The sequence below is a fragment of the Zalophus californianus genome, chromosome 1 (genome assembly GCF_009762305.2).
Source record: "Zalophus californianus isolate mZalCal1 chromosome 1, mZalCal1.pri.v2, whole genome shotgun sequence".
Classification (NCBI taxonomy): domain Eukaryota; kingdom Metazoa; phylum Chordata; class Mammalia; order Carnivora; family Otariidae; genus Zalophus; species Zalophus californianus.
The window spans coordinates 6,195,424-6,220,824 of NC_045595.1; the positions used below are offsets into that span (position 1 = coordinate 6,195,424).

At 49.1% G+C, this 25,401-nt stretch overlaps 2 protein-coding genes across 4 annotated transcripts in view; both read right to left on the reverse strand.

Annotated features, from left to right (window-relative positions):
- The window catches only part of ARHGEF18 (Rho/Rac guanine nucleotide exchange factor 18), an 85,998-nt gene that overhangs the window by 26,144 nt on the left and 34,453 nt on the right, over nucleotides 1-25,401 (reverse strand). The window lies entirely within an intron of this gene.
- Nucleotides 11,256-11,868, reverse strand: LOC113916546 (ATP synthase F(0) complex subunit C2, mitochondrial-like). The gene has a single exon (XM_035726282.1). It carries the CDS (start codon nucleotides 11,842-11,844, stop codon nucleotides 11,407-11,409), a length of 438 nt encoding a protein of 145 aa, XP_035582175.1. The 5' UTR covers nucleotides 11,845-11,868; the 3' UTR covers nucleotides 11,256-11,406.

Consider the following 25,401-nt stretch of genomic DNA (forward strand, 5'->3'; position numbering starts at 1 on the left):
AGCATCTTGGGGCTTAGAAGGTATGTGTGAGCCAAAAAGAATACTCTTCCTAAACCTGATATTACCTAATAAAAATCATTCACGAGCCTTCTACTCCCAAATTATGTCAAACCCAGCAAACGCCATAAAAAAAAAAAGTGCTCATCTTCTTGACTATGTGTGCAAAAAACCTAAAAATCACAAAAAAGGCATAAAAGTAGAAAGAATCCATAATGCCGCCACCCACAGTTAATTGCCCCTGGTATAAATGGTTTTGTAAGTTGAGAAATAATGTTTAATAGTGAGTGATCTTAATAAGATCTGGGTTCAAAAAATCCCTTCCATACAGCAAAAGAATAATGTTAATAGCACATATGTATCTTTTGCATGCATACCATGCAGGAAACGTGGGTCATGCTGTGAGTAATATACTTGCGAATTACAATACTACAAAATATTCTGTATTACTATTCTGTGGATAATTTTGGAAGCTAAAAATAGAGAGGACAATAATGCCTATGTGCCTGGGGAATAAAAATGACCTGCAACCGGAACTTCATGCTTTTCACAAACAGAAACTCAAAGCGGACCAGACTGAAATGAAAAATGTAACACTATAAAATGTCTCACAGGAAACAAAGGATACAACCTTCAGTAACTAAGGCTTGGTTCATGAAGAGTTCTTTGGTAAGACACGGAAAGTCTGATCCACAAAACATAAAAACAACAACAACAACAACAACAACAAAAAACCTCTAAATTGACTTCACCATAATTGGAAACTTTTGCTCGTGAAAAGGATGGGGGCAGAGGGGGGCGGGGATATCTGCAAGCCGCCCATCTGACAAAGGATTAGCATGTAGAATATATACAAGCTCTCCAAACTCCACAGTAAAAACACAAACAACCCATTTTGAAAATCAGCCAAAGAGATGAAGACGCATTTCCCCAAAGGAAATACACAGATGGTAAAAAAGCGCAGGAGAAGGTGCTCCACTCATGAGCCACGAGAGAAATGCAAATAAAGCCACCACGAGACAGGACTACCAGCAGGGCTCAGATGAGAGAGACCGCTCCAAAGCTGGCGAGGGTGCAGGGAAGCAGGATCACTCACACATTTGCCGGCGGGGAGGGAAAACAGTGGGGCAGTTTGCAGAGAAAATGTGGAAACGGCACCCCTGGGTATTCATTTCAGAGGAACACAAAACATATGGCCAGACAGAAACCTGTACGTGACCGTCTGTGGCAGCTTTATTCAGGAATAGCCCCAAACTGGAAACCACCCAGATGTCCTGTGGGGCAAAGGGCCAAACTGTGGTCCATCTAGACCACGGAATCCTACCCTGCCACGAAAAAGAAATTTTTTTTTTGAAGATTTTATTTATGAGAGAGCGAGCAAGCAGGAGCAGGGGAAGGGGGAGGGGAAGAAGCAGACTCCCTGCTGAGCAGGGAGCCTGATGTGGGGCTCGATCCCAAGACCCCGGGATCATGACCTGAGCCGAAGGCAGATGCTTAACCGACTGAGCCACCCAGACGCTCCGGGAAAAGGAATTTTTGATAACATGCAACAACCCGGGTGGACCTCCTGGGCACCGGTCCTGAGAGAAAAAAGCCAATCTCAAAAGGACACTGGATGATTTCATTTATGTCACATCCTTGAAATGATGGAGTTCCAGAGTTGGAAAGGGATTAGTGGCTGCCGGGGCTGGCGATGGTGGAGCGGATGTGTGGGGGTTGATCTTCATGGTGGCGGAACAGCCCTGGACTCGGTAACAGAGGTGGTCATGAGAATCTTCATGCATGATCAAATGGCACAGAACTAGATGCACTCACTGTCCCGATGCAATTTTCTGTTTTGATATCCTATATAGTCACTCAGAAAGGAACCACTGGGGAAGCTGGGTGAAGGGTACATGTGACCTTTGCAATTTACTGTGAGTCCATAATGATTTCAAAATGAAAAGTCTGACATAAACAAAAGTACCACCACCATCAACAACAAAAAAACTAGTAAGAACACTCATGACCAAGGTCTTGGTCAGCATGGGCTGCCATAACAAAGTACCACAGACTGGTACTTTGAACAGCAGACATTAATTTCTCACAGTTCTGGAGGCTGGTGAGTCCAAGATCAAGGTGCAGGTAGCCTTGGTCCTGGGGGAAGGCCCTCTCTCTGGCTTGCAACCAGCCAGCCCAGGTCTCCCTGTGTGCTCAACAGGTGGAAAGAGAGCAAAGCGAGAGCAAGCTCTCTGGGGCTCCTCTTGTAAGGGCACTAACCTCATCATGGGTGCCCCACCCTCATGACCTCATCTAAACCTCATTACTTCCCAAAGGCTCTACCTCCAAATAATATCACACTAGGGGCTAGGGCTTCAACATGAGCATCTGGGGGGAACACAATTCAGCCCATAGCTCCCAACAATGAATAAAACCATGTTTCCTAACAACGTTTGTCCCTTCGAGGTACGTCACATCAGTGGAATCACACATTATGTGTCTTTCTGTGCCTGGCTTATTTCACTTAGCATGACGTTTTCAAGGTTCATCCATGTTATGGACTAAATGTTTGTATTTGTGTCTCCCCAAAACTTGCATGTTGGGGCCCTAATCCCCAGAGTGGCTGTCTTTGCAGATGGGGTCTCCAAGGAAGTCATGAAGTTAAATGAGAACATCAGGTGGGGCCCTGATCTGATAGGATCGGTGTCCTTATCTTAAAGGAGACACCAGAAGGACGCCTGGGTGGCTCAGTCGGTTAAGGACCTGCCTTCGGCTCAGGTCATGATCTCAGGGTCCTGGGATCGAGCCCCATTTCTGGCTCCCTGCTCAGCGGGGAGTCTGCTTCTCTCTCTCTCTCAAATAAATAAAATATAATCTTAAAAACAAAAAGACACCGGAGAGCCCAGATGCCTCCCTCCTCCCACCCTACCTTTCTGCATAAAGAGGGCTCTCACCAGAAACCAAATTTGCTGGCACCTTGAATTTGAACAGCCGGCCGCCAGAATTGTGAGAAAAAAATTTCTGTTCTTTATATACCCCCAGCACTTTCATGGGGAAGGGTCAGAGAAATGTGCTTAGAAGGGCAGGAAGGAAGGTAAAAGGAGAGAGGAACGCATAGCTAACCTTGGATTCTTAGTGCTTGGTACAGAGCAGCTGCTGAATGCAAAACTGCCCAAATTAAAGTCGCCAGATCAGAAGTTCACCTCAGCCAGGAGGACAGTTTGAGATGAGCCTGTCTGAGCCTCTATGTGGCAACTCTGGGGAGCCGGGGAGGGGACAGAAGTGACAGAAGGCAGCAGGAGGGCAAAGTGATTGTGGTTCGCAAAAGGAGAAAGCAAATTCATCTTAAAAACTCAGTGTTAGTCTGTGGCAAAAAAAAAAAAAAAAAAAAAAAAAAGGCTTATGAGCTGTGAACATGGGAAACAGGCCTTGAATTGGTTTCCCATTTCCTTGAACAAAGAGAGACTAAACTCTGAGCTTTGCGGCCCAAGTGTGGAGCAGACAGAGAGCCATTTAGAGCCATTATAGCGAATGGATGGCTTGTCCTGGGTGGCTCTGAGCCCAGTGGGGAGATGGAGCACATACCAGCCCCTGGGTATCGTCAATCCCATGTGGCATCCTGGTGAATTTGAGGGGGAAATAAGAACGGGAGGAGTACAGGTTGTGTGCCTTTAAAACGTACTGGCCATCCATACCCGAGCTTGGCCACGGACCTAGCTCAGGTAGAAGGAGGGATCTCCGGTGGGGTGCCAAAGGGCCGTCCTCAGTCTTGCCTGAGATGAGAACACAGACGGCTTGCTTACCAAATCCACATGGAATAGAGGGGCTCCTTCAAATCAGGTTTGGAAATAAAGACAGGGAGATGAGTTGACCCAACACTAACTTGACAGCCACTATGAAGGAACTTTCAAGAGACTCCACAAAGATGGGTGGGATTTGGGGGGCGTCCTCTAGGTGAGATCACCCAGGGGGTTGTTGGGTGCCCGCTGCAGGCTCAGTAAATCAGCAATGGGGTGCATGCAGAGCTGGGTCATCTTAGACCTCATCAGTATAGTGTGATGACAAGAGTCCAGAGGGCCAAGCTGCTTGTGGGGTTTATCTCAGGCTGAGGCCAAGTTCATTGAGTAGATGGTTCATTGTAACACCGGCCAGGATGGCACCCAGAAAGCTGTATTTTTTTTTTTTTGAAGATTTTTTTATTCATTTATTTGACACAGAGAGAGCAAGAGAGAGAGAGACAGAGAGCAAGCACAAGCAGGGGAAATGGCTGGCAGAGGGAGAAGCAGGCTCCCTGCTGAGCAAGGAGCCTGATGCGGGCCTCGATCCCAGGACCCTGGGATCATGACCCGAGCTGAAGGCAGACACTTAACGACTCAGCCACCCAGGCGCCCCCAGAAAGCTGTATTCTGACCAGTACCATGGAGGGTCAGATGCAGGTGGGCCGAGAAGCCCATGTGGGCCAAAGGCAGGCCAAGTGGAGCACGCCCGGAGGGTCGCTGGGACAACCGAGGGATCCCAGCCATGACGTGAGAGGAAAAGTGTCAGAATGGGCATGCTGGCCAGAGGAAAGGAGCCCAGGGATGGTCCTCTCGAAGGTGTGGCCTGCTGGCAGGCATGGAAAAGTCTCTCCTCCGAGGCTCACAGCACAAGTGGTGAGGTTAGTGCATGTGAGAAATTTCTAGTAAGAATAAAAGAGCAACCACCCAGTATTTCACAAACCACAAAGAACCACTACTCCTGTTTTAGCACATCCCATTCCATTCTTATTTCTATTAATTCCATTTATGCGGAACTGTTGCTAATAATCAACCACTTATAACCTACGAAAATTCACACGGTTCGACCTAATGCGTGGGTAAGCTCCCACTGAATATACAAATTTTGCATCTTGCCTTTCTGCTTAAGATTTTGTCATAAAGATTCTACCGCACTGCAAAATGTATTTCAGCAAACTTTTACACTTTCTTTCCGGCAGAAATCTTTTGCAATGGCTGTGAAACTGCTTATTAAACAGGAATATTCCTCCAACGGCATGTTCCTGGGATGCTTCCAATGGTTATAATAAAACCAATGGAACTACAGGGTATTATGCTAAGCAAAATAAGTCAGTCAGAGAAAGATACCAAATGATCTCACTCATATGTGGAATTGAAGAAACAAAAACAGATGAACACAGGGGAAGGGAAGGAAAAATAAAATAAGATAAAAACAGAGAGGCAAACTATGAGAGACTAACTCCAGGAAACACTGAGGGTTGCTGGAGGGGAGGGGGTGGGGGGATGGGGTTACTGGGTGATGGACATTAAGGAGGGCACCTGTTGTAATGAGCACTGGGTGTTATATGCAACTGGTGAATCACTTAATTCTACTCCCGAAACTAATACCACACTGTATGTCAACTAACCTGAATTTAAATAAAAAACGAAACAAAACAAAACAAAACCCCTCCAACAGACAGATGCATGAAACACCTCATCTGTGTTAGATACTTTCTTCGGATAAATCCGTATTAGTAGCTGGGTCCCCTGCCCTAAGTCTCCTCAGTCCAACTGCCCCCACCACAGTGCAGACTGTCAGTGTTCCCCTCCAGCTGCAAGCTTCCTGAGAGCAGGCCCTGTACCTCCAGCTTCCTGGAGAGCATGCTGCGTTGCACTCTGCAAGTGGGGTGGAGGGTGCAGATTCTCAGATCCTTCAGCATGCGCTGACAGATTTCTTCTGAGCGCTCCTCGTGCCTTAGGAACACAAGGCCCTCCCTACACCAGGGAACTAGGCTGGGAGGCTCACTTCCCAGTAGAGGTGCCCTCCCCTCTCTGTATAATTCTCTCCCTTCTCACTGAGGCCCCTCCACATGCTCTCCTGGAACCTCCTTCATCTTCAAAGGACCTTGCCTCCCTGCACCAGCTCCTGAGTGGGTGGTCCTCACAGTCCAGGCTTCTCCTGCACCCTCAGGGCCAATCGATCACTGGCCCTGTTTTTTGTCTACTTCATGGGGCATGGGGCCTGTTCCCTGATTAAGTTAGCCCAAGCTGCCATCTCCTTGGGGGGCCACCTGTCCCCTCCCCTCCCACCTGCCCTGCTGCCGGAGGGTCTCGCCACATACCCGGTTAGCATCCCCACAGCTTTGGCTCTGACTCCCTGGCCTGGTCGCGCACCATTTGCACTCTGCACCCCAACCATGCTGACGTGCAGCCCTGGGTACCTTGGCCCAGGCACCCCTTCGCCTGGCGAGCTTTGGGGCCTGGCCAGAGTCCCCCTGGGTTGCCCTCCCTCTTTCCCACCCCCACACCCTAGGCCTTTCTGTGCCCTTTATCTCTGTGCATACTACTGGTTATGGCATTCATCACACTGCCTCATGCCTCATCGAACCCTGACCTCTTGGAGGGCAAGGTTCAGGTGTCACTCATCTCTGGATGTCAACATTGCTTTGATCTATGTGCTGGGCCAGCCTGCTCCCAGCACGGGTCCACAGACCTTGTCTCCGCCAGGTGGGGAGGGCACTGGGTGGAGTGGGGAGAGGGGTGGGGAGGGCACCCAAAGGTGAGGCCTAGTTCACTTTAAAGGCAACCTGCTGGGGCGCCTGGGTGGCTCAGGTCATGATCCCGGGGTCCTGGGATCGAGCCCCGCATCAGGCTCCCTGCTCCGCGGGAGGCCTGCTTCTCCCTCCCCAACTCCCCCTGCTTGTGGTTCCCTCTCTCGCTGTGCCTCTGTCAAATAAATAAAAATCTTTATTAAAAAAAAAGTAAAGGCAACCTGCTGCCTTCAGGGCTATTATCTCTGGTGGGATTTTTTAAAAAGCTCCACCTAACAGGCTACGTGGCCCCTGGATTCTGCTGGAAGGTGTGGGAAGGACACGGTCAGGTCAGGAAGTGAGCGATCGTCAATCCCCGTGGCCTCACGAACTGCCCTGCCCCCGGAACTTCATGTTCTTCTTTCACCCTCAGATATGCCGGCTGCTGATCTAGCTCCTGCCCCAACGGCATTGGCCTCTGGCCTGCACCCTCTGCAGCCGACCCTTCTCCTTGAGTCTCCATGGGATTCTTGCTACCCTGGCCTATGTCACGAGGATGGCCCTCCTCCCGGCGCCCAGAGCACCTCCGTCCTTGGGAACTGCGCAGGCACGCCTGCCCCTGGCCCCAGCCTGTGGGCTTTCCTGACAGAACCACGTTATTTGTCTGGAGTCGGGGTTATAGGACTTGTGGCCTCCAGCTTGTCAAGGGAAACACGGGGGAGGGGCCGCTGGTGTTCTCATCTCTAACCCGCAAGAGCAAGACTGGAGCTCCCTCAGCCTCCTCCAGCCCCAGAATTCTCTGAGTTGCCTTTCTGTGAGGTGCAGAAGGCTCTTCAGACCCTTCTAACACTGCGAGGTGACCCACAACAAAAAAGCTGTGCCAGTACACTAAGGAGGACCGCGGGGTCTGTGGTGAGAAACCACGAGTCTCCACGAAAACCATTTGCAGCTGCTTTTCCTTCTGGAATGTCTAAGACTCAGGGGTGCTTTGTGGTACAACACATGCGTGTTGCTTCCCGGAAATACTGATGTAAGACCTTAGTCCTGGCCGAAGTGGTCCATGCTGTTCTAGTGCTCCCTCAAGCAGCCTCGCATCACTTCTGAGACAGGTGTAGAAAAACATCGCTCTGATTTTGCACAAGAGGGAAAATGAGGCTGAGATGGGACAGGCAGGCTACGTCTTAGTACCCAGACAACCAGATGTCCAGTAAGAACCTGCTATATTGCCTGGGGGTAAATCATTATCATTCTTAGTAAACCTGAACTTCAAAGGGCTTTTTTTTCTGGGGGTGGCCGGGGGGGGGAGGGGTGCTCCAGCTTATCTATTGATAAATAAGACATTTCTCCAAAGTCATCTCTAATACCAAGATGGCATTTCTCTAAGTTGTTCTGGTTAATAAAGATAAGAGCTAACGAAGGCAAATGGCTACAGTGAGTCATCTTAGGGGAGAAAAGAAAGGGAACAAAGGAGAACATTCTTGGGCGCAAATCCAGCCAGCTGCACGTTATAATCTGTAAGTACAGAATGTGGCACCAACTCTTCCCCTGCAGAGATTCGTCCTGGCTGATGAGAAGCAGTCCTCATCAAACACTGACAAAGGCACGTGAGAAAAGGTCGCCTATGTCACTGTTACCTGGTCGTGATCCCTCTTAATTAACAGAACAAGAGTGAACTTCAGTGTAAAAAAAAAAAAAAAAAGGAAAAATTAAAACCGAAACTAATCAATATTCTCTCTGTCATTCACAGGGGTCTCTCTCTGTTCCCCGATCTGTATCTGCATGGGTTCATTTTTCTGTTTAAAGGTTTTATTTATTTGAGAGAGTGCGCGATTTGCGAGCACACGAGCATGAATGGGGGGAGGGGCTGAGGGAGAGGGAGAAGCAGACTCCCCGCTGAGCAGGGAGCCTGACCTGGGGCTTGACCCCAGGACCCTGAGATCATGACCTGAACTGAAGGCAGACGCTTAACCTGAGTCACCTGGGCGCCCCGGGTGTTCACGTTCATTAATGACAGAGGACATATACATGTTTCCCGTTCTCGCATTGCTCTGTTTTTCTAAGTTCCACTTTAATTACTTCTCTGAATTACTTCTCTGTTGTTAGACATTCGACTCATTCCAATTTCAGACCCGAGTCTCAAGGAGACAGCGTTCCAGAGGCAAAGGTTAGATATGTTTTATGATGTTAGATTGGTTATCACCAAACTGCTTTTCCAAAGGACTGCACCACCCAGGACACCCGTGCAGGACAATATGGATAAAGACAGAAAATCCTGGAAGGCGACACGACAGAAGGAAGACTCACTGTAGCTGGGTGGGATCATGGCTGTTTCCCTTTGTTTCTCTAGTTTCCAAATTCTCTGTGATGCTGGTATGACTTTGATAATTAAAAACAAAAAGGTTAGCATGAGGAGGAAGCTGGGTGCAGGGCCTATTTGTAGGAACTCTCTGCACAATCTCTTTAGAACTCTTCCATAAATCTAAAATTATTTCAAAATACAAGTTTGAGAAAAAGCTCAAAGGAGATGGTGGCCATTTCTGATGCCACCCCAAATCAGCCTGTGCTGGGTTTTGCAGAACCCAACGTTTCTGGTAGGTTATAGAAGCTCCACGACTTCAGTCTCTTTCCCCAAGCATGGGGGTGCAGAATTAGGGACATTCTGGTACATGACTGTTCTCTTCTGATACGTAGGTTCAGGGGTCAGGAAGAGTGGGGGTCTGAACCTTGACTGTCACCTGCTGTTGCTACCACTGCGTTCTTGGCTGATTACTTAGTTACCCGAGACTGTTTTGTCATCTGTGCAGAACAGTACATGGTGCCTACCTCACAGGGCTCTGGGGAAGATTCGGTGAGGAAATAAATCTACACCCAGGTGTAGGAATAGGGCAAGGGGCCAACTGGTGGCTTCCTCATATCTGCCCCTAATATCCAAGCACCTCACTAAAGAAAGACTGGCAACTTTTTCCTGAACACAGACAAGACTGTGGGACGGGGCTCAATACCAGAATACATGAGACCTTAGAACACTGGGAAGTGGGGAAACTGGGGCTTAGCTCCTCCCGCGGAGCCCTGCACTGTCTAGGCAGTCACAGCTTCTAAAAGGGCTAGGTTTCCCCCAAAATAATACCGATAAAAAGTTTGCGGATTAGTTTAGAAAACATAAAATACCTCTTTCCATGGGACTAATGGTGTCTGAGTAAGGCAGATCCCCAGGCCTGAGGAACCCAGATGATCAAGAAGGTGACGCATCAGCAAATAATTATGGGATTTCTCGCACTGGGAGCTGGGAGTGTCCCAGGGAGGAAGATGAGTCATTCTTCCTGGTGGAGGGGAGGCGGAAGGTTATGGGGTCACCTGCACCGGGTCTTGGAGGATGAGCAGGAGGTGGTTAGGAGAAAAGGAGGAAGGGGAAAAGCTATTCCAGGGGAGGGTGGTGGGGGTCCACGTGCGGTGGGCAGGCAGGGGGCACGGGAGTCGGGGCGGGGGGGAGAGTGTGGCCAGAGATGAGGATCAAAAGGCAGGCTGGGCTGGGAATGTGTGGTGTTTCATGTGCCATTCTCGGGCACTTTGACTTCCTGATGGCGAGTCACGGGGATTTCAAGTGAAGGACATGCAGGATGAGACCCACGGTCCTAGAGAGAATGGTGATGGCAGGGGTGAGAAGTAAAGAAGGCAGAGGAATGATGGAGGGAGGGAACCAGTTCGGTGGTCTGCAGGGCAGTGACGATGTCCTTAATGCAGGCAGGGAGGGTAGGGTGGCTGCAGAAAACTGGGAAGACTGAGACATCTGGTTTGGGCCACTGGGTGGTACCCTCAGGGGGTGGGACCGGAAGAAGCGAGAGAGAGAGAGAGAGAGAGAGAGAGAGAGAGAGAGAGAGCGAGAGCGAGCGAGCAGGGGCAAGAGGAACGTGGGAGCTCTCGCTGTGGACACCGTCAGGCCAAAATGCCCCCAGGATGCTGGTACAGCTGAAAATACAAGATAACAGTGGAACCTGGGAATATCTATGTGGGGCCAATCCACGTGTAGAAATAGCCAGAACATTCAAGGGAAATAAGAGGAGAGTAGTTTAAGACAGTGATTCTGAAGAATGATATTTAGTAAAAACAGGGTTTTGCTATGAGCTGTCTGCCCTTCATCCTGGGTTAACAGATACAATCATTTTTAAAAAGATTTTACTTATTTATTTTAGAGATGGGGAGGGGCAGACAGAGAGGGAGGGAGAAAGAATCTTAAGCAGATTCCCCGCTGAGCACGGAGCCGGATGTGGGGCTTGTCCCATGACCCTGAGATCATGGCCTGAGCTGAAATCGAGAGTCAGACGCTTGGGGCGCCTGGGTGGCTCAGTCTGTTAAGCGCCTGCCTTTGGCTCAGGTCATGATCCCAGTGTCCCGGGATCGAGCCCTGAGTTGGGCTCCCTGTTCAACAGTCTGCTTCTCCCCGCCCCCCAACTCGTGCTCTTTCTTTCTCAAACACATAAAATCTTAAAAAAAAAAAAAAAAAAAGAGTCTGACGCTTAACTAACTGAGCTACCCAGGTGCCCCAAACAGGTACATTCTTAAGCAACCTGCATTTAACAGGTCCACACCGGTAACTGAAGCCTCTTCTCTATCAAGGTGCACAAATCAGGATGAGGCAAACGAGGCAGACAGGATGCTCTGAGGCCGTCTGCCTGCAAACGTTTGCTTAACTAGAGCCACTTCTAGTCGATTCCAGAGCTGTGTAGCCAGCAATACCCGGTGTTACAGATACATTCCTTTTTTTTTCTTTTTTTGATCTTAATAATACAGTATTTATTTGTCTTCCCTCTGTCAAACCCTGAGCCAACCACTTTCCCCAGGCTGCCTGGGGAGGTATAGGAAAAGGAACATACAGGGCAGACAAGACACGGGAGAAAGACCTATGGGAGGTGGAGACGGCTCCTTCACATGGCGAAGGGGATGAGAAAGGCCACCATCAGGCAAAAGAGCCCCATGGCCTCCAAGAGGGCAAAGCCCAAAATGGCGTAGGAGAAGAGCTGCTGCTTCAGAGAGGGAGTCCTGGCATAACCAGTGATGAGGCTCCCAAACACAGTCCCAATTCCAGCCCCAGAGCCAGCCACCCCTACCGTGGCAGCCCCAGCCCCAGTGAACTTGGCTGCTGTGTCGATGTCCCTTGAAATGGCGCTGGTTTGGAAGCTGCGGTTAGGAATACGTGCGGTCAGGGGACGTGGGGCTGCCAAGCTGCTGAGGCTCTTATAAGGTACCTCATCTGTCAGTGTCTCCGGTGGTTTTAGCACCACTGCAGACAGCGATTGGCTCAACAGCTGAGAGGTGCTCCTGACCAAGAAGGGGGTGGAGACGAACTTTGCACAGGCGTACATTTTCACGGGGTGAGGGGCTGTGGCTGGAGAGCTGAACTAGTTACTTGAGGGTCGTCGGGATGGTCGGGGACAAGGGAGGGCGTGAGGCTCAGGGTGGGAGCATGCAAGGTAAGGGCCTCAAAGGACTCGTGCGCATTGGGGGTGTTGCCCGCGCCTGCGCGGCGCATCGTGGGCGCGAGGGCCCAAGGCCTTACCTTACAGATACATTCCTTAACAACAAAATGCTACTTAAACTCTTGAACCACTAATGCGAAAGAGTTAGTGTTTCTAAAACTTACAAGCAAGTCACTTAAAAACAAGCAAACCAAAATACCAAAATACTTAGAAGAAGGTGATCTAACAACCCCCCACCACCCGCCCAAATTAGGGGAAACCCATCACAGAAATCTAGAAGTGTTCAGCATTCAGAAGGCTTCCGGTTTTCTTGAAATTCTCGTTAAATGGAAATTGCAGTGCAGAGTATACTACAGACCTGGCTTGTTTATTTTAAAAGGACTTTATTTTTAAGCAATCTCTACACCCAACATGAGGCCTGAACCTACAACCCTGAGATCAAGAGTCACATGCTCTATAAACTGAGCCAGCCAGGCGCCCCTCTCTAGGTCTGGTTTAAAGCAAGAAAGATGACAGGGATTTCCAATTTCAAAGGAAAAGCCATTGGATACCAAAAGATTGACAAATACAAGTACATTTATCTACTTCAAGTTAAACGAACTAGTTAAGGCTTATAACTTTAGTAAATAATTGCTGCTGGGGCGCCTGGGTGGCTCAGATGGTTAAGCGTCTGCCTTCGGCTCAGGTCATGATCCCAGGGTCCCGGTACTGAGCCCTGCTTCGGGCTCCCTGCTCAGCGGGAAGTCTGCTTCTCCCTCTCCTTCTACTGCTCCCCCTGCTTGTGCTCTCTCGCTCCATCAAATAAATAAAATCTTTCAAAAAATAAAAATAAAAATAAATAAAATGAAATAGAAAATAATTGCTGGCCTTTTTCTATCCGTTGATCACCTCTAAGCGCACACAGGCTGCAACTGGGGCCCGGGACTGGGCTCAGTCCTTCTGCAGATCACCCCCTGGGCAGGCTGGAGGCTGAAAAGCCTGTACCCAGATAAAAGGGCCCTGTTCAGACTTCCCGTGTGACTTGTTTGCACCCTACCTGAACCTATCCTCCAGCTGACTGGTCCAGAGCCTACGGACGAGCACTCCACGGAATGATGAGTCTAACGAAAAGAGCTTTGGAATATGGTGGATCAGAGAAGCCTGGGGGATGGCAGTCCGAGGCCAAAGGCACGCTCTGGTTAAGGGCAAGGGTGTGCTCCCAAGACAGGTTGGGGACGGGTCGTTTCCTTTACTGAGGATGGGGCTCCATGGGCTGTAGTGAAGTCGCATTGGTGGGGGGGGACGCAGACAGGGACAAATGTGGGCTGCAGAGAAGACACACCCTTAGCGCAGAAGTGAAGGGAAAGGTGCGCCAGGAAGCTCAATCTGGGAGGTCTCTCAATCACTAGAGCTGGGCAAGACCCCTCGGAAACAAGTTTTAGGGAAACGCAAAAGAACTATGAATCCCCTCCCCACACCCCACAGTCTCCACTTCCTCTCCATGCCTCTGGTCATCTCTCTCACTACAGATAGTGGGTGCTCAGGATTTGGGACAGTTAGGTCTAGAAAGGCTCTGTCAACACTGAATTAGTAAACGCCGAGCCCCTGCTTCTAGAGGATTCAGGTTCCACGAGACTCTGGTCATATTTCCGACGGCGCATCAATACCTAACCTTGTGTTCCCTGTGTTTTGGTTGGAAGAGACCTTATTTAATCTACATTGTTGCATCATAAACACGGAACACAGCCAACAGCTCTCTGACCGCCGCCCCCCCCATCTGAAAGAAGTTTGTCTCATACATGTATTTTCTCCGCAAGGCTCATCACAGCCTTCTTGGGCCTAGGGACACTAAACAGCACTTTGGCCCAGTGTTTGGGGGCCATTTTCAACAGCAAAATCGCCGGCAAAAAGCACAAGAATGTACAAAACGTGGCACTAAGTACGCCGTAGAAGGACACTTGTTTACCGAACGAGCTCAAGGGCAAACGAAGGTGAGGATAGGTGCTTGGGGCAACTCCAATGTTCTGCCACCCTGCGTGTTGTCAAATGACCAAGAAGGCACCGGGAGTATTGATTTGGGGGTAACAGATAAATTGTCGCCGGTGGGTGAATTCGTAAATATGGAATCCACAAATAAAGAGTAAACTCTATTTGTGTCCTTAGAGAGGGCACTCCACACGCGTGGGGATCTCTGTTTGTCATTCATTGTTGGCACAAGGCCTGGGGCCGAGTGGATGCTCCATAAATATTTGCTGAAGGACGGGGCAGAGGGAGACTGGGTCTGGGGTAGGTCACGGGAGAAATGAGGAGAAATGAAGGAGGCAGGACAGGGTGGAGGGAGCACCTTGTGTGTGAAGGTTCTGTTGCGGGCCTTTGGGATCCTTGGAGTTTCTACTTTATCCTTGAAACTGAAGCCATTGAGAAAGTTCATGCACGGGCTCTTTGATCACATTTGCCTCTGGAAGCAGAGGCTGTGGCGGGGTAGAACCTGCAGGGGGATGCAGGTGGACGCAGGTGGGCGGGCAAGGAGGGTGTCGGGAACCGGACACAGGAGACCTGGGAAAGGCAGAGCCAGGGGCTGGGTGCGGGGAGAGGTGGTGAGTTTGACTCCCGTGTGGAGTCACCCAAGCTGCCCCTGAGGACTCCAGGTGATGGCAGGTGGCAGCGGACGCTGGAATCTAGCACTCGGGAAGAGAGGTGTGAACAAGAGAGGGGAACCTGCATAAGACCAGAAGGCCAGGAGTGGGCGAGATTCCAGGGCTAGAGCTCCTGGGATTGAACCAGATGAGAGATGGAATTAACTATCCTTAGGGCCCTGGCTTTGTTGCAAGTTTGCTTGGTACCAGAACAACCTCATTTAGTTATGTTAGTTTCTTTGGGGGTGGGGGTGGGAAGAAGAGGTAGGACTGCTGTATCAGAAACACTGGCTCAAAGCAGTATTACTCTGAACTGGAATCTCTGAGCTGCTCCTCTAGGCCGTCACTCAGGCCTAATTCCCCAGCCTGTGTTTCCAGTCGCTTATTTAGATTGGTGGTCCTCAACTGGGCGGGGGGGGGGTGTGTGTGTCTGTGTCCTGGGGAATATTTGGTATTGTCTGGAAATATTTTGGACTGTAACGATGGTGGGGGTACTCCTGGCATGGAGTGGGTCACCACCAGGGATGCTGCTCAACATCCCATGAGCACAGGAGGGCCCCACCACAGAGAACTCCCTGGCCCCCAACGTCCACAGCACCAAGGCTGGGAAGCGATGACTTAGAGGCAGGCACGGAGACTGAAATACCCTTCACACTCATGGTATCTCGCTGGCTTCAGCCGGTTGTTTCAGTCGCTGAGACTTCTGGGCCCTGACTCCAGGACACTGGGATGAAGGCTGCCCCTCCAGCTATGATCCCCAGCTTTGATAATTAAACTTTCCACATCTTTTATCTTTCTAGATTACAGAGTGAACAGCCAGTCAGGACAGAGCAGAGGACGGAACCCAAGGGCGGTCTTCCCCTCAGGTGACCCTGGGACCCTAATTAACACCCTTTGGAAACTTCCAGCCAACTAGTTATGAGCCTGGCTAAAGGATGATTAGCTCAGAATTATCGTAACACCTCTGTGCACTTCTCATCCTGCCCCAAGAATGTCGTGGGGGACTCGATTAGATTCCTCCCACTTCCACACGTTCCACCTCATTTCCCTGGTCTACTGGGCTGGATCGTTGTCACTAGAAGAGGAAACGAGGTCGATGGGTCATGATTTCTTCCTAATGATTCACACTGCTCTTGGGCTCATGACTGTGGCCTCTTTAAACACCCACTCTTCAGTGGCAGGAGTCGGCTGGTCTGTGGTTGGGAGGCCACACCATGCCAATTCTGCTTCCTGCCCAGGCCTGGGACCACCACCACCACCACCTCTGTCAAAGGTTGTAGGTTTGCGATACTTGCTTTTCAGTTCTTGCGAGACCCTATGGTGTCAGATGCAACCAGTAGAGAGAACCCTTAAAGAAAACAAACAACCCAATGCAAAAGTGGACAAAGGACTGGAATAGACATTGCTCCAAAGAAGATACAGAGGCGGTCAATGGTCACAGGAGAAGATGCTCAGCAGCACTCATCAGGGAAATGCAACTGGGAACCACAATGAGAAGCCGCTTCACACCCACTGGGATGGTATCATTTTTAAAAATGGGAAATAACCAGTGTTGATGAGGATGCGGAGAAACTGGAACCCTTATGTATTGCTGGCAGGAAGGTAAAATGGTGTGGCTGCTGTGCACAGGTTTGGCAGTTCCTCAAAAAGTCGGACAGAATTATAAGTGTCAGCAACCCCACTTCTGGGTGTAGACTCGAAAGAATTAAAAGCAGAGACTCAGGGGCGCCTGGGTGGCTCAGTCGTTAAGCGTCTGCCTTCAGCTCAGGTCATGATCCCAGAGTCCTGGGATCGAATCCCACATCGGGCTCCCTGCTCCGCGGGAAGCCTGCTTCTCCCTCTCCCATTCTCCCTGCTTGTGTTCCCTCTCTGGCTGAGTCTCCCTGTCAAATAAGTAAATAAAATCTTTAAAAAATAAAATAAAATAAAAGCAGAGACTCAGATCCTTGTACACCCATGTTCACAGCATTATTATTCACGATGGCCACAGGGTGCAAACAACCCAAGTGTCCATCAACAGAGAAATGGATAAACACAATGTGGTCCACCCACACAATGGACTATTATTCAGCCTTAAAAAGGAAGGCCATTCTGACACCCGCTCCAACACAGATGAACCTTGAGGACACTGTGCTCAGTGAAAGAAGCCAGATGCAAAAGGACAAATACTGTCTGATTCTACTTCTGTGAGGTCCCTAGAGGAGTCCCATCCAGAGAGACAGGAAGTAGATGGCAGGTGCCAGGGGCTGGAGGAGGGGGAGGGGAGTCAGTGTTTCATGGGGACAGGGTCTCCGTTTGGGGAAGATGAACACATTCTGGAGACGGACGGTGGGGATGGTAACCACAACAATGTGAGTATATTTCTGCTGCTGAACTAGACACTGAAAAAATGGTTAACATGTTTTCAGTTTGTTTTTTAAAGGTACAAGTAGTGCTGCCGGGGACCTGAATGTCAGAGGGGCTGCCACTCAACCATCGTGGATTTAGATTTTCTCCTGGGAACCTGGCATTCCCCAAGACAAAAGATAAACACAAAGCACCACTTAACTTCTGTCTGCTTTCACTGCCGGCCCCTCTCAGCGTGACAGGATCTACTAGCCTCATCAAGAGACTGGCTCCAGTACCCTGGGAACACTGCAGGGCTCCCCAAATGGTCTGGAAGGGCCCTGCTGCTGCCTTTTAGTGCCCTTTCCTCAAAGCGCCCTTAGCAATTAATGAGGATGGTTAATGAAAATATGGGAACAAAAACCCGCTCCAGCGGGTGTGTTTCGACTCATTCTGATGAACAAGTTTAACCAGTTCACAGGGGCCAGCCAGGTGCAGGTGGCTCGGGAACATTTTACCAAGACAGAACTAGTAACTATCACTCCTAAAGGATGACATTGACACCAGTGGAAATGGCCTTTCAGTGTGGGGTTAATGAGGGGCGAACCTGGTCAGAGGGAGAGAGGTGTGACCTCAGGGCTGGGACTGCTAAAAAAGAGAAACTTGGGGTTCCACTTCATTATTTACAGATCCGAGAGAGCACGTGCAGAGCTAAGGATGGGGTGCGGGTGCCCTGCACTGCCCAGGCCTGTCCTGGCGATCACCCACTCCTCTTTGCTCAAGTTCACGTTATTTCTGGTGTCAGGAGGGAAGTGGCTTCGGCATCATGCATGGGCAGTTCAGACCTGAAAAGCATATGCCATGTGAATAAGTATTTCTTGTGACCTGGGTACGAGGCCAGATGCTGAACTGTAGGGTCCCCAGCAAAACAATGCCACCCACTCTCCGGGGCCTCGCCAGGAAGGGCAGCCCTGCTTTCCTCGTTGGTGTTTTAAAACAATTACATTAATTCAACAGAATGTACAGAAATCAAAATGACGTGGCTGAAAAACATTTTAAGGAAAACAAGTAATTTTGAAAAGATTAATTCAGGTGTTGCTACTACACATCTGAAATCCCCAGAAAACCCCAACTGGCTTTATTATTATTATCTATTTTTAAACTTTATTTATTTATTCCAGAGAGAGACACAGGGAGAGCACGTGAGCTGGGGGAAGGGGCAAAAGGAGAGGGAGAAGCAGACTTGCTGCTGAGCTGGGAGCCCCACTCCGGGCTCCGTCCCAGGACCCTGGGATCATGACGGGAGCTGAAACCAAGAGTTGGATGCTTAACCGGCTGAGCCACCCAGGCGCCCCTATATATATATTTAAAGATTTTATTTATTTATTTGACAGAGAGAGAGAGAAGGAGAGAGAGAGAGCACAAGTAGGCAGAGTGGTAGACAGAGGGAGAGGGAGAATCAGACTCCCTGCTGACCAGACAGCCCGATGCGGCACTGGATCCAGGACCCCGAGATCATGACCTGAGCCAAAGGCAGAGGCTTAACCGACTGAGCCACCCAGGTGGCCCTATTTTTTAAGATTTTATTTATTCATTTGAGACAGAGAGAGAGCGCGAGAGAGAGCGCGAGCGAGCATGGGAAGGAGGGGCAGAGGGAGAGGGAGAAGCAGACTCTCTACTGAGCAGGGAGTCTGACACAGGGAGCTCGATCTCAGGACCCAAAAATCATGGCCTGAGGCCAAGGGCAAATGTTAGCAGAGGCGGCTAAAGGAGGGCAGAGGAAATCGAACACTTGATGGCGTCCAGTGGGTTTCTCTTTCACCAGATAAAAAGCATTCTGTAAAGGTGCAAAGCAAGGAAGAAAAACACGCACATACAATGCCAGAAAAAACCTGTTTGCTTTCAGTGGCCTGGGGAATTATGCAAGGACACTGCATTTCTGTAAAAAAAGACAACTGGGACGGTGTCAGGGGTGCTGAGGCTCAGAAAGACCCTCCATAAGGAATTCCCAGGGCAAACGCACATCTGAGAGGATCCCCTGTCCCCTTCACCCGTGTCCCTCACCAAAATTATAAAATCGGAGTCACAGCCCTAGACGCAGAATGGTAAAAATCACGAGTCTTCTGCAGCAGTGGGTAAGCTCCAGCCTGAGGGCCAGCCACCTATTTTTGTAAATAAAGCTTTATTGGAACATAGCCATGCCCACTTGTTTCCCTGTTGTCTGGGGCTGCTTTGGGGAGTAGCTGCAGCAGAGGCTGTGTGGTCTGCAAAGTCTAAAATATTTACTATGGGGCTCTTTACAGAAAAAGTCTACCTTATCTACTCGGTTCGTTCCGGAAGGGAGGGCCCGTTTCCAAAAAACAAAATGCACCTAGGAGGGCTCATGTGGCACAAGAAGCTCCCATTTTTAATCCCTGGCACACGGAAGGGAATGGAATAAAGGAAGCAGTGAAGTGGATTAACTGTGTGAAGTCATTAGTGAATTCCAGAGCCGTGAAATCGTCTATGCTGGTAGCAAACAGGTACCAGGTTGCTTCCCGAGCATCTCAAGATCCCCACTCTACTAAGAACGCCAGCTTTAACTATTAATGTAAGTCGGCAACCGGCTCCTCTATTAGGAAAATTCCAAAACCTTGCAAAGACCTTCATTAGTATTCCTTTTAGTACTGCAAAGGTGTGAGCTTGAATATATTTTAATATATTTCACATCTCAAGGTCAGGAAGAAAGCAATTTCGTGTACTTATGTAAGCTAGGTGCAGGGCCAAGCAGATGGAACTGTTTTTTCCTCTCTAAATTGGTAAGACTTTCATATTTGATGAAGGTGGTCTTGAATGCACGGGGGGAAAGAATAGATTATATAGGGACAGGCAAACAAGCAAACATTCAACATATTGTAGTGTAAGGCACTTCTTTATACTGTATGGCAAATGATACAGAGGAATCCGATTTAGAGCTTTTCAAGCAAGAAACTAGTTCTCAAGATTTCCTCCGCTTTCCTCTCTTCACTTCCTGGGTTCCCAAGAGTGAGCTGAAGTCCAATGCTTAATTTCAATTTAGAATATTGTGAAAATTACTATGTGTTGTAAGGAATCTAAGAAATGAGTACTAATAGCTTGTCAACTTGTTCTCATTTATGAGTCATTAGAAAATAGAAGGCTCCTGTGGTTGGGTGAATACAGTCCCCTCAAAATTCATGTCCACGGAACACAGCCTCATTAGGAAAGAGGGTCTTTGCAGATATAATTAACTTAAGGATCTCAAGATGACATCATCCTGGATTAAGGGTGATCCAATGACTGGCATCTTTACAAGGCCAAGAGGGAGATTTGGACACAGAGAGATACAGAGGCAAACACCAAGAGGTGAAGGTCAAGTGAATACAGAGGCAGAGACTGGCGTAACACAGCCACAAGCCAAGGACCCACGGCCTAGGCCTAGGGCAGCCTTCCAGGATCCTTCCCTAGAGCCTTCGGAGGGAGTGCAGCCTTGCAGACACCTCAATTTCAGACTTTTAGCCTCCAGAATGGTGAGAGAATAAATTTCTGTTATTTTAAGAGACTCGAGTGGTAGCGATTTGTTACAGCAGTCCTAAGAAACAGTTCTCACAAGTCAAAGCTATTAACTGTACTGCCAAATGCTCCCTCCTTTGCTAAACTTTTTTCTTAAGGCATGGTGCACTGGGATCCCAGGGCAGTGTTCTGACATCGAGGACCATGACCCCTTTGTGAGTTGGGGAAAACAGCTTCCCACAAAGTAAAATAGAACAGAAAATGCCAGAGTCTATCATGAATAATAAAGAGTATTCTTATTTTTTGCTATAACTTTGGATTCCATCGTGTATGCGTGTATGTGCTTACAAGATCACGTTGTAAAATGTTGCTTTTCTTCGTGGTCATGGTCAAAACCAAACACACTGCAGAGTCCCAGAAGCCCCTATCTTTGGGCCCATCTACAAGGTGAACCTTCTGGACCAATTGAAAGCTGCCCCAGTTTGGAACATCTTTAGGGGTAAGCAGAATCGTGGTTGCTAGAGGCTTGGGAATGGGAAATGGGGAGTGGCTGCTCATGGCTACTTGGTTTCCTTCTGGGATGATGAGAATGTTTGGGGTGAGGAGTACATATAAATATATTAAAAACCATTGAACTGTACACTTTAAACGGGTGAATATTACGGTATGTGAATGATCCCCATTTTAAAAAGTAGCAGCAGGATGGCTGACTCTGTGTGTCCGACAGCAGGGAAACTGGAGGGCCTTCCCCTTTGATCGGGGCTTTTGGAACATTCTAGAAGAGGGAGAAAACACCAAAAGGAAGGTTTTAGCTTCCTGATAATAAGCCGGGTGGAGCTAATGACAAACTTAAAAGCACTAATTTACAAGATGTGACTTATAATTAATCCCCAGACTTCTGGAGCAACGCACAGCGGTGACACTTCCTTTTTAAACAATTTATTTTTATTGATTTGTACATATATTCTGCACTTTGTTAGTGAAGTTATATTTTTCAGATTAAAAAAAAAAATAGCTAAGTTGTGTTCACTGTGGCAACCCTGGTCCCTGGTCCCCGGCAGGAGCCTGGTGTTGAAGGAATGGATGGACACACGGACACACCCAGACACTGCCAAGCCCTTTACAAGCAATCACAACCCTATGAAATGAGGAATGCTATTAGACTTCTAATTTTAGAGCCAGGAAACGGAGGATCAGAGTCTTGAAGTAGCATGTCTAATACCACAGAAGCAGGCCTGAGCTCCCTGCTACCATCTTTCTGCTCACGGTGCTCACGTGTGTATGTGTGTCTAGAGAAGGGGCAACAGGAGTGGCCCGCCTGGAGGCACACAGAATCCTGAGTGAGGCCAGCCGGGAGTGCTAGAAATTTCCACAGGAGAAGGAAGTGCTGGAGATGGTGGGGGGCGGGGCGGGTCCCAAGTCAGATGAGAATTTGAGCTTTCAAGCACTGGAGATGGAAGGTGGGTGTGGGACTTCCCGAGTTCCCAACCGCTGCTGTCACAAGTTACCACAAGCTGACAACAACACCGTGGTCCTTCTCGGCTGGGGCTGGAGGGCAGAAGGCTGAGCGGGGTTGGGAGGGCTGCCACCTCCTGGAGGCTCTAGGGGAGAATATGTGTCCCCTCCATTTCCGGCCCCCCGCCCTCCATCTTCTAAGCCAGCAGCTGAGCACCTTCTAACCTCTGACCTCTGCTTCTACCATCACACCTCCTCCTCGGCCCCAGATCCTCCCTCCTCCCTCTCATAAGGACCCTTTGGATGACATTGGGCTCGCCTGGATAATCCAGGCTCCCCTGCCATCTCCGGATCCTGAATCACACCTGCCAAGTTCCTTTTGCCATCGAAGGTCATATGTTTGCAATTCTTGGGGGTTAGGATGCGAGCATCTCTGGGGGCTGTTGTCCTTCCCACCGCACCGGTTATGATATTTTCACAACATCAGTGTGGTGGGAGAGATGGTGGGCTATAAATCCCATCACAGAGGAGAGACCAGATGTCCCTCCAGGCTCCCAGGCCATGACTCTCCATGTGTCTCGTGCAGTGGGGAGGACAAGGGTGGCTGATTCCTGCTGTGAACGGACAGAAAAGCCCCAGAACTGCCAAGGGCTTACAGGAGTCAGACTCCCAAGGCTGCCGCCTCTGGTTACATAAGCACATTAACCAGATCAGGGCTCTACTGTCAGATTCACTTCGTTTTCACTTCTGATGGGTTCCGCATCACTTCAGCTGCCTGGTTCTGGCCTCTCTCCTTCCTACCTCCGGCCGCTAGCAGGCAATGACTGCTGTCCTGCCCCGCCCCCACTCCACCCCAGAGCACTCCAACCTCAGCGCCCCCCCACCCATGCTCTAGGAAGGGCTACTTTTACTGCTCTTAGACCCTGAAAGCCTTGGGATAGAGTGAATGTGCTTGGCGGAGAGGGGAAGAGACCCTGTTTCGAGGGCAGGGAACACAGGCTCCCCCTTTCCAGTGCAAGAGAAACTCGAGAGAGGTCCAAACCGGTCATACTGACAGTACCTACACAGCTCAGGGTGCCCCTGCTGCATAAGGGAGAGTCCTACTAGCGGATGACCTCGGGGACTGTCGCCTACCGGGTCAGACACCTCACTCTCTCCCACACCGCCATCGAAGCCCCGACACACCTCCCTTTGCACAGATGCAAGTCTGACCTCTTCCCACACTGTCCCTGTTTAGGCCCAGGTCATTTCTCAAAGAACTTCCCTGTCTCCAACCTCTGCCTTTTTCAAGCTAGCCTCCACCCACTGACGGCTGGGGCCATAAAGTCCTCGGCGGTAACATGCCAGCCTGTAAGCTGCCCGACCCAGTGCTCCCTGGCTACCTGATTAGCAACATGCGTTTCTTGACTCTTGACTTTCACACCCGTCAACAGCTGAGTCTTAGCCCTCAGGAGAAAGAGAGCTTTCCTGTCCCGGCCTGGGCTACATCCACGGGTAGATTCTGACCCCACATCTCTTCCTTGACCCTTGTCACAAGGGACGGCACACAGGACTTGGTGACCGTCTCCTACGTGGCAGGGACCTGTCTACAATCAGCTTTAGGAAAATAAGAATCTCTTAGTGCCCTGAATTTGACCCATTTATGCTGGAGAGGGGTTCCCTGTTTCTTCAAGTTTTTCTTATCGTTCCCCCTTGGATTTCTAGCTTACTAGTTTCAAACCACTTCTTGCAATTCTGTCCCATGCCCATAACCATTTCCACTTGTGCTTCTAGTTCTCATCCCGTGTCTCTGTCGGCCTCTCTCTCTTACTCAACAGCTTTATGGAGATGGAATTCACACACTGTACAACTCACCCTTTTATGGCGTATGATTCGATGGCTTTTAGTGTATTCAAGGTTGTGCATCTACCACCACAGTTTCAGAACATTTTCATCACCCCTGAAAGCAACCTTGCACCCCTTGGCTGTCACTCCCCGTTCCTCTCTTTCCAGCCCCAAGCAAGCACTAATCTATTTTTTGTATCTATGGACTTGCCTGTTCTGGATATTTCACATAAATGGAATCAGAAGATGCATATGGGATTGGCTTCTTTCACTTAGCACGACGTTTTCAAGGCTCATCTATGTTGTAACATCTAGTAGAATGCCATGCCTTTCATTGTTGAATGCTATTGTATGGATGGATCACATTTTATTTTTCCATTCATTTGAATGGGACATTTGGGTTGTTTTCACTTTTTGGATACTGTGAACAACACTCCTGTGAACCAGTTTCTGCGCAGACCTATATTCATCCCTCTCAGGCGTATACCTGGGGTGGGATTGCTAGAGCATATGGTAACTCTGTGTTTAACTTCTCGAGGAATTGCCAGACTGTTTTTCCACAGTGGCTGCCCCATCCTACAGTCCCACCAGCAGTATATAGGAGGGTCTCAGTTTTTCCATCTTCCCATTTCTCTTTAAATTCTTTGATTAGGAGCCTCTAAGCGGACAAGGCAAAAGATCACAAGGGCCATCGATCACCACATCCTGGTATTATGAGCACCACAGAGCTGCCTCCCTTCCTGCTTCCTATGCCCACAGATGCTGGTTTCTACTCTACATTAGGTCTGGTCAGCCACTATCCATTTCAGTCTTGTGAGGGGACTGGTGAGCACATTCACCGCACTACTGTGGATGGCTTCCTGACTTATTATTCTTTCTCAAGTCAATTTCGCTCTGCAAAGTAATCTCAGCAAATCAGAGGGATCCATAAGCAGTACATAAATGTCCTTGTGCACAGGAACACGAGGAATTCCAGCCATGTACTTATTGTGGTCCCTTCCTCCCTCTGTCCCATGCTGCAATGGAGCCACGGGGCACCTGCTTAGGCCACCTCTTTCTTTTGCTTTTCTCACCTCCTGAAACTCACCCACAACAATAACCAGATGATAAAATGTTCTGAATTAGATAGTGTGACAGTTGCATAACTCTGTGAAAAATCCACTGAATGGCATGCTTTAAACGGGTGAATTTTATGATACATGAATTATAGCTCAATAGAGCTATATATTAAGGGAAAAAGAGGAGTGGCCTGAGTTTAAAATGTAACCACCCACGATGTGTTAAATGTATACTTAGTTAAATCTTTACATTTTTTTCAAGATATGATATGATGTAAATCACCTTGTGTATTTGCTACTTTGAACACAACCAGATGCAACTTTATACTCAGTAGAAAACTATCTCAGAACAAAAGGGGAGAAGGAAGCAAATTGAATTTTACACTCAAGGGCAATTTTAACAACAAAAATTAAGCACCGCAGCAGGGGCCCTTTCACCGAGGACAGTGTTTTCATCAGTTCGCCCCTCCCCCACCATCACATTCCTCCTCCAGAAAATTCCTACAGGCAGCTCTGGAGCTGCACCTGGAGAAAGGGTTTTCAAAACATAGCAGCTCTCCACCACTTTGGGGGGGGGGGAGTAGAACTCAACTAATAAATAACAAAGAAACAAATTGTTTCGACTCCGGTAGAGTTTTAAATTACTTAAGAGGGCA